The 8,488-nt window shown below is 52.3% G+C and overlaps 2 protein-coding genes across 7 annotated transcripts in view; one reads left to right on the top strand and one right to left on the bottom strand.

The window, feature by feature from the left end:
- Positions 1 to 8,488, top strand: part of LOC116849985 — a 239,013-nt gene that overhangs the window by 33,072 nt on the left and 197,453 nt on the right. The window lies entirely within an intron of this gene.
- The window catches only part of LOC116849982 (zinc finger protein 628-like), a 90,139-nt gene that overhangs the window by 7,315 nt on the left and 74,336 nt on the right, over positions 1 to 8,488 (bottom strand). Inside the window, exon 5 of one of the 2 annotated variants that reach the window (XM_032827720.1) lies at positions 6,598 to 6,627. The exons of the other annotated variant lie outside the window; for it this stretch is intronic. Coding sequence (XP_032683611.1) covers positions 6,598 to 6,627 — 30 coding nt within the window. The remainder of the gene's footprint in view (positions 1 to 6,597; positions 6,628 to 8,488) is intronic. 2 annotated transcript variants of the gene reach the window in all.

Here is an 8,488-nt window from a genome sequence, read left to right as displayed (position 1 = left end):
TACTTTGTAGCCGAATTAATCTTCGCGCGGTCGACAAACAACTAAGTTGACAAATGCATCGTCGGTGAAGATACTCGGAAAGATCATAGCTAGCTCTTGGAACATCACGGATAATGGGAATGAGAGGCGGAGACTTCGATATTATTGAAATTACCACTGTAACTTTCAATGTATCGTCGTTGAAGGGAATACTGTGCTCACATGTACGATTCTATGACAAACGTGCGTTACGTTAAACGACTTTGATATTTCGTGATATTTTCACTCGCCGTCCGACGCGAGCTGGCACATGATTAACACGGACAGAGATGTAGGAAGAATTTTGACCACACAAAACATTATCTTTGTCGTCAGAACAGAGTACTCGGCTTGGTAGGGTGTAGAACGGCGGGAGGTGGTAGGCAATAGTGATCACAGGGGTGGTTTGGAGTTCGAAGCGAAGCCTAGACAGACAAATATGTGGAAGCGTGGGGTCCGGGGAACGATCGGAGCGGATTAATCCCTAACCGCGATTACGGATTTCGCCGGTTAGTACTGACGGCATCGCCAGTACGAACCTACCTCGGTCCGCCTCGCTTCGCGTACGTATATACGTACGCCAAAGGCTGATGATGCCAGACGTGCGTCGCGAAAACGAAGCGACCACTTTCGTCGACCTTGGATCTCCGATCGACCCCGCGCGACCTCACCCATGAACGGGAATGCAAAGCATGGAATGACTAGCTTGTACCATACATCAATTTTAACTACCATGGCCGTTGCTAGCACATCTTCGCCATCTGCATTCCTTCTCTCTGCCTTCTACACAACAAGTCGCGCGCTTATTAGTGACTCGTGAGCGAGATTCACCTTTCTCGTGCCTCCGCGTGCTTCTACCAACGTGGTGTCGATCGTTGTCCTACCAACGGCCATGTTTCGTATTAGATTAGAAAACGAAATCATGAATGAAATTCGACGTCCTCTCTCAGTGCCAGTGTCAGAGTGATGATTCTTTTTATTCCTCCTTCACTCTCGTTGGCCGGTCGCGTCAAGGAACCGATTCGCACCGATCGTATTTCAGTCGCGTCTTTTTTCATATTCTTTTCTCTTATCTCCTCTCTTGCGTCCCCCCTACCTCTTGATTTCAGTCTGTCTTGTTCCCCCTTCTTTCTCCCTCCCTCCCTCCCTCCCTTTCTCTCTCTTTCTCTCTCTCGCTGCTTTCCTCTTTCTCTATCCGAACACGCGAAGGTTGCTTGCACGCATACAAGGCGGTAGGTGCACGCGCTCGAAGAAAAACATGATGGCGGTCGGACTTGCTCGAAAGAGTGCTTAAAACGGCAGTGGGAGGAGGAGAAAAAGAAAAAGACGCGGAAGGAGGAGAGGTGGTGAACAGGCAGGAACGGCTAAAACGAGACCGGACGGCAATGACCCCAAAGAGTTTCGGGGTCCCCCGTTCCTCTCTTCCTTCCTGTTCGCCTTCTCCGATTCGCGACTTCTTCTTTTTCCTGTACTTTTTCGTCCTACTCGAAGACCACCCTCCCTCCCTCTCCCGACCCCGGTCCCCTTGCGCCCCCCTCGGTTTCTCTCCGTTGATCGTCCTTCTTTTTATCCCGGACCTAGGACAATCGCGAACGGGTTGAGGTAACGGGCACGAGGCGAGAAAGAGACTGAAACGAGTTTTGCAACGGCAATGACCCCGAATTTTTTGGACAACACCACCTTACCCTCTCTCTCTCTCTCTCTTTCTCTCTATCTATCTCTTCCTCGTCTGTCTCTCTGTCTCTCTCTCTCTCTCTTCCATTTCTCTTCTGTATAATGAATGTGATTTTCCGGCCGCTTTCGCAGCTTTTGCACAACGCGACGTTATCTTTGCGCGCTCGACTCTTCTTGTAGTTACCTCTACGGTCACCTTCCTCTTCAGGTTTATAGCCGCGCTTATCTGAAACCTCTCTTCGTATACTTCGTATACTTCGTGCTTCTTCTTCTTCTTCTTCTACCTCCGGACATTTTTAACGACGTGTCAGATGCCGGCGCAATCCTGATTTTCCGCCGCATCTCACCGGCTCGTAAACGAGTCGACGTTCTATGCTAGGAGGGCTAGAAAAGCTGGAGAAAGGGATACCGATCGTTGCGGTAATCGTCTCGCCGTTTCCACTTGGATGTCTTCCTTCCGGTTTGCACCGCGTGCAAACGTTTTCATCGCTCGCGTACGTCCTCCACGTTCTTGTCTCCGCGAGCTCGAGTGTGGGTGGCCACGACCGCCGCGGCATACTTAGGCCTTCTATCTCCTTTTTTATCCCGAACCTGGGGCAGCCGCAAGCGCGTTGGGAAGACGACGGCGACGAGGACGACGGCGTCGCTCTGGCCGTACCGCCGCCACCACCGCCGCTACCACCGCCGCCGCCACCGCCGCCGCCGCCGCCGCCGCCGCCGCCGCCGCCGCTGCTGCTGTTGCATGCAAGTTATTCTCGGAGGGAGGCTGCGGTCCCTAGGTTCGACGCCCCGACCTGGCCCAACTGGAAAAAACCGGTTTCTTCGTCGCGCTCTTCCTTTTTTGCCTGCATCCTCGCTTTTTGCGCCGCGAGTGCCTCGACTCCGCTGACGCTCTTTCCCTTCTTCTCCGTCCCGTTCTCCACGGTCGTCTCTCCTTCTCTCTCTTTCTCTCTCCTTCTTTCTCCTTCTGTATTCCCCTCTTTTTCTTTCTCTCTTCGTGTATACCTCTGGCCCGTGATCTCGCTCTCTCTGTCTCTCTCTCTCTCTCTTTCTCTCTCTTTCTCACAGACTCGCTCTCTCCCCGCTTCGGTCGAGAGAGTGGACGCGGCGTGGGCGAATCCCCGAGGGACTTTATGATCCGCCGTGACCAGATTCATCTCTCCTCGCAAGAGGCTGTACGTGCGCGCGGCTGCACGGCGCTCTCGCTACCATTCCCAATTCCATACTTCCTGGTCCCGCTAAGAGGGTCTACATGTATCTGCCATAGCCGGCGATTTCCCGTCCCGCGTCGGGCTATCCGCGTGTACCTCGGTACAGATACGATGAGAAGCGGAGAGAGGATGCGGTCCCGGTGAGAGAAGGAGAGAGAAAAAGCGATTCCGCCGTAGAGATCGGTTCTGCATGCGTTCTTTGTTCCCGCTTTCAAACACTTGGCCTGCGTTGACTGCGAAGAGGCCATGGGAGGGTGGGAGGGACCTTCGATTTGCGCGCTCATTTTCGACGCGAACGAATTGCTGGCTGGCTGGCTGATTGGTGTATATTACAAGAACGCGGCAACGTGTCAAAATTATCTGAAACGATCCGTCAGCGATGGCATCGACTGTCTCTCGGCGACTAAATAAATTTCCCGCGGCCGCGAGAGCGTGTCACGCCGCGATCAATATTGCAAAGACGGTCGGACAGCTGGATAATACCAGGGCGAATATAACGGCCGCGGCGCGTACGCGACTACGTCTACGTCCGGTGACGGTATATTTTTAACGTCGCGCTGTTTTAAATAACCACCAAGACATTGCGCAGTTTTAGCCACGAGAGCACGTAGTGCACGCCAATCAGCGCGACGATAACGACGAGAATTCCTTCGGATTCTTCGTGTTTCAATCACGAGCCGATCACGCCGTCGAGAGGATCGGATCGGTCAAACACCTGGTCAAGGCGTGATCTCTCATCACGCCCGCTCCGCCACCGGGATTCGCTCGCACCCCTTCGCCGATTGGTTCCTCCTGGATTTTTCCGCCGATCCCCGATCGCAGATTGTCCGCTCCTTGAAGCCCGGCGCGGGCCCGGGTCAGGGAGTGGCGTAAAAAGGAAGTGGGTGTGAGCACACGTGTAGCGGTGCGTGACGTCGAGTACGATGTGGCCATTTTGTGTTCATAGAGACGGGACCATCTTTGATCGAGGGCCGAGATCTCGTTAGCGGAGAGCGATCTTATTAGAACTAATCGCGCCGGGATTTTTTCCCCCACCCCATTTTTGTGCGTTGGGCGCAAGCAGCGCGCGACGCCATTCTTGGCTCGCGATGTTCGAATTTCCCTCGAGGAAGTCACGCTCCTTCGCGATGTCACAGCCATTCGTTCCTCTCTCGTCTCAGAGAAAGGGGGCTCTCTAGATATTTTCAATTTTTCCTTTTTGCATTCACAAGTCGAAAACGCAACCCACAAATGTGGTTGATATAATCGACGGCGCGCGAACTCCTCTCTTCCCCGCGAGCGTCGATAAAATCCGAAGGCCGTTCGCGCGCGCGGCGCGCAATTCTTTTCTCCCGCCCGAGTTGTTCGTTCATTCTTTCCTTTTTTTCTTCTCGCGCTGCCGTCGTCTTTCCTTGGCTTTTTTAGCCGCGACGAGGCCGCGGGACTCGCCTCGGCAGCAGACAACCTTCGTACGATACTTCGGCTGTTCGTTGCTCCAACGTGGGGCTCGCGGAATCCGCGGGAGATATTCACCGGCTTGCTCATCTTATCCTTCTCTCTCTCTCTCTCTCTCTCTCTCTCTCTCTCTCACACGCTCCTTCTCCCCTCGCTTCGGCTCGCTCGCGCGAACGTTATTTTCTCGAGACGAGAACGCTTTGTCTCCCGATAAGGAAGGCACCAGAAATTCCTGATTCCTTTTCTACGTCCGCGTCTGACTCATAGCTCTCACCGCTTTCGGAGCTTTCGGACGAGCGTCGAGGAGAGCACAAACAACGCAAAAGTCCAAAGGATGTCTAAAAGACATCGGAGATACCTCCGAGAGATCTTAGATTTTTGCTTCTTCGTTCGGGAAGAGAACCTCTTCGCGGCCGGCACGGCGTAATTCGCAAACTTATACAGTCGTGCCGCTCTTCTGTTCCCTTCTTGGCGAAACGTTCGGCACGTTTGCACCCTCGAAGGACGTGGAGGAAAAAAACATGGGCAACGCGCGCGATCGATGGGTATTCATGTGCGTCGCTACTCACCCCCTCGACTTGTCCCTCTCATTGCCAACCTATGCCGCGTATCATTAATCCACCTCTAATTGTGAGTCGCGTGAACTGTTAATCCGCGCGCGTGCAAAAATCGCTCGCTGACGAATGCGACGCGAGGCGAGAGAGGGAGATGAAAAAAGTGAATCTGTCTAACGCCGTAAGGGTTGACAACGGGGCACCCTCCGTGTTGTGCCAATAGGAGAACCGGATCGACCCCGGTCGCGCCCGACTAGACCAGCGGAAAAAAGGAACGCGGAGGGGCGTCGTACAATGGGGTGCAGATCCCACCCTGTTGGAAACGCCACGGGAATGATTTCATTAGTGAGTCCGCGCTGGTGATCGAGCGCTGGAGAGAAAAAAAAAATAGAGAAAGAGAGGCGCGGAGCCACCGGAGGCGGGGTCGAAAAAATTAATGCCTCGGGCTGAGAGAGAGAGGCTGAGAGCTTTCGAGGGGTGCGATCGGAAAATGGACTCGTCAAGTTGAAGACTGTATGAAGCTTAGAGGAGAATACATGTAGTTGTATGTAGTTCTTGAACATATATACGGGGGGGTTTGGGATGTATGAGTGGTCGGAACCGACGTGAAAGTAACGAGCAGACACAGTAAGATGTAATATTCGTCCAAGGGGTGGTTATACGAACAGCCACCGGGGAACAGAGAACGCACGTTTGAAGGACCGCCGTATAGTGATGATGGCGATTGGTCGGGCGCGGGTAGGACCGAAATAAAATCGTCGCTGCGAAAGGGACCAGACGGCGAAAAAGTTGCGAGAGATCGCGTAAGAGCCGACCGATTTACGAGGCGTTCTGCCGCGAAAGGCCGTCCCACTTTTCTATTTTAATGCCGCAAAAGAGACAAAGAGCGAGGTTCTTCTGGAGATTCGCCAGCCAGCGATGTTTACCGACGAGAAAGAGAGGAGAAAGGAGAGAGAGAGAGAGAGAGAGAGAGAGAAGACCATAACAGGAATCTGAGAGAGGTGCGGGATTCGGCTAATACCGGGGTGCAGGGAGGGGGTGAAGAGGAGAAGAGAGGAGAGTGAACCTTGCTTAATTAGAGGAACGGGTAGAAATTAAGAAGCGGTAATTAGCCGCGATTGACGGGTGAAAGCGCACGCGGTATGACTCTTCGGCGATACATCATCGTACATCTGAATGATTGCCGCAATTGCGATTTTCGCGACGTGAGACAATATCGATGCGCACTCACAATGACGTAGGTGAGATAGGGAGAGAGGAAAAGGAGCAAGAGCCGGGTTATAATCATTTCACGATCTTCGTCGCGTACGTACGATCGATCAGGCGGTGATTCGCGCGTTCCGCAATATATACGCGACTTGAGGCCGCTAATTAAATACATAACGCGCGTCACAGACATACGAAAAGAAGGTTAATTAAAAAACAAACGCGATACGCTGTTACAATTTCGCAGCACAATTTCATTATCCGCGCATCCCGCGAAAACTGCGTTACGAACAGGTGTACGCATCTCGCGGCTGTGTGTATGTGTGTTGTTGATGAGCACGAGCATGTGTGTGTCTTACACGAATAGATCATGACAGTGAAAATTGGAGACCGCAATTTTGCACGTGCGTCAAGCGCGCACGTAAACGCGGCGAAACGAGTTGAAATTACAGCCGAAAGGAATTCCCATGGGCTCTTCCATATTGACCCGATCGTTTTACCTTTAATCGTTGCCATGGGTACTTCGAACACTGCGACAAAGAGACCAGCATGAAATGGAGATCAATCTGAATTAATGTGATACCATTAAATCGTCAGTCATGGGTTTAGGTTTTCAGGAGTATTCACATCGCGCTCGTGTGTGCACGCTCTCGCGGAAAGAATTGCATAAAAAAGGGGAAAACATACCGTGTAAATACCGCGAGCGCGGTAATTAATTAGTACTCCGTGTCGACGAAAATATGTACGATAAGCGCGGGTGGCAAACCCACCCTCCCAATAAGCGGATTTACATTTATCGCCCGGCGATTAATTCGAGTTTCGGTGAACGACGATCACGCGCGTACAGAGAAAACATAAACAAAAAAGAATCTGGCGTTAAGCGAGAGATACAACCAACGCGCGGTTTCTAGTACAGGCGGAGAGTGGAGAGAGGGATGAATCCCCGTGGCGAGAGAAAATAAATCTAATGGCTAACGAGTTTTTACCGAGCCGCGCGTCGGGGCAATTAAGACTGGGGAAGGGTGGGAGAAGGGAGAAATCCGAAGGGATGATGGGAAGGCCCGGGAGGTGAGTTAGAAGAAGGTCGAGAGGTGCGCGAGGAAGGTCCGCGAAACGGGATAGAGAGAGAGAGAGAGAGAGAAAAGAGGGTTGTTGTATCGTGTTGCACGACACTCAACCCTTGTACCGCTAAACTACGGATAAATACGAAGGCTGCGCGTCACGTGAAAGTGGCCAAGACACAAGAGAGGGAGAGAGGGAGGGAGGAAGAAACAGAGGCAAAGACAGAAAGATCAGGGCCGGTCAAATTCGCGAGTTTACACTGCCGCGCAAATTCCACCCCTTTCGGAACTTCGCGTTTCTCTCTCTCTTGGACGTATCTCGATCGTGTCGCGATGTACAAAGACTTGAGACGGAATCTCATGGCGAGAAGATAAAACAGGATAGAGTCTCCGGTCGCGCGCAGGGATGAATCACGTATGCGAGAGATTCGATAGATCGATTAACGAGAAGGAAATTTCGACGTGGAGAGACGAACTTGCCGATGGCTAGGCCGTGCCGGGATTCAGGAGCGTGGGCGTATTAACTGAGGACATATCGCGACGGTGTATCGTCGCGATGATCCGCCCCTGTTCCGAGAGCCCGGGAAGAGGGTAACAGTTAATAGGATACACGTAGAGAGGAGGTGTATTGGTGTATTGGTGTATGTGTGTGTGTGTGTGTGTGTGTATGTGTGTTGTGTAAGCGAGGGCGCGCGCGCGCGCGTGTACGTGTGGAGGTAGACCATAGACGAGTTTCTATGCCCGGGCTACCGATCGTTCTCTATAATACATTTACGCTCCGGCCTATTATAATATTGTACTCCGGGTGTATTGTCTTTCTTAGCGGGATAATGTTTCGTCGACACGCCAGGCCTCGACCCGGAGCGTAACTCTTTCATTTCCCCTTACTCTCCGCCGCACTTCCGAGTCGTTCCTCTTTCTTCGTCTTGCGCTCTCTTTCTCTCTCTCTCTCTCTCTCTCTCTCTCTCTCTCTCTTTCACTCTCTCTGTGTGTGTCTCTCTTTTGCGCGCTTCGCGTTCGCTTCTTTTCTCCTTCTCTCTCTCTCTCTCTCTCTCCTCTCATCCTCTCCTGTTTCTTTTTTTTTTTTAAACAACGATCCATTAGCTATCAGGGTAGCAGACGGCGCGAGGGAGACGGGCTAGGCGGTCGGAAATAGCGAAAACAATTTCAAGAAATCTGCCCCGGCGAAAATTCGATTAGCCGCGGAAGATGGGCTCGAGCTCTCCATTTGTTTCGTTTCGTTTTATTTCCAGCGGGCGTATACTCTGTTTCTCTGTCGCCGGCCTCTCTCTCTCTCTCTCTCTCTCTCTCTCTCTCTCTCTCTCTCTCT

Source organism: Odontomachus brunneus, unplaced genomic scaffold (genome assembly GCF_010583005.1).
Source record: "Odontomachus brunneus isolate Ranch 3 - 2012 unplaced genomic scaffold, Obru_v1 Obru_scaffold_130, whole genome shotgun sequence".
Classification (NCBI taxonomy): Eukaryota; Metazoa; Arthropoda; class Insecta; order Hymenoptera; family Formicidae; genus Odontomachus; species Odontomachus brunneus.
This window is presented reverse-complemented; position numbering and strand designations above follow the sequence as displayed.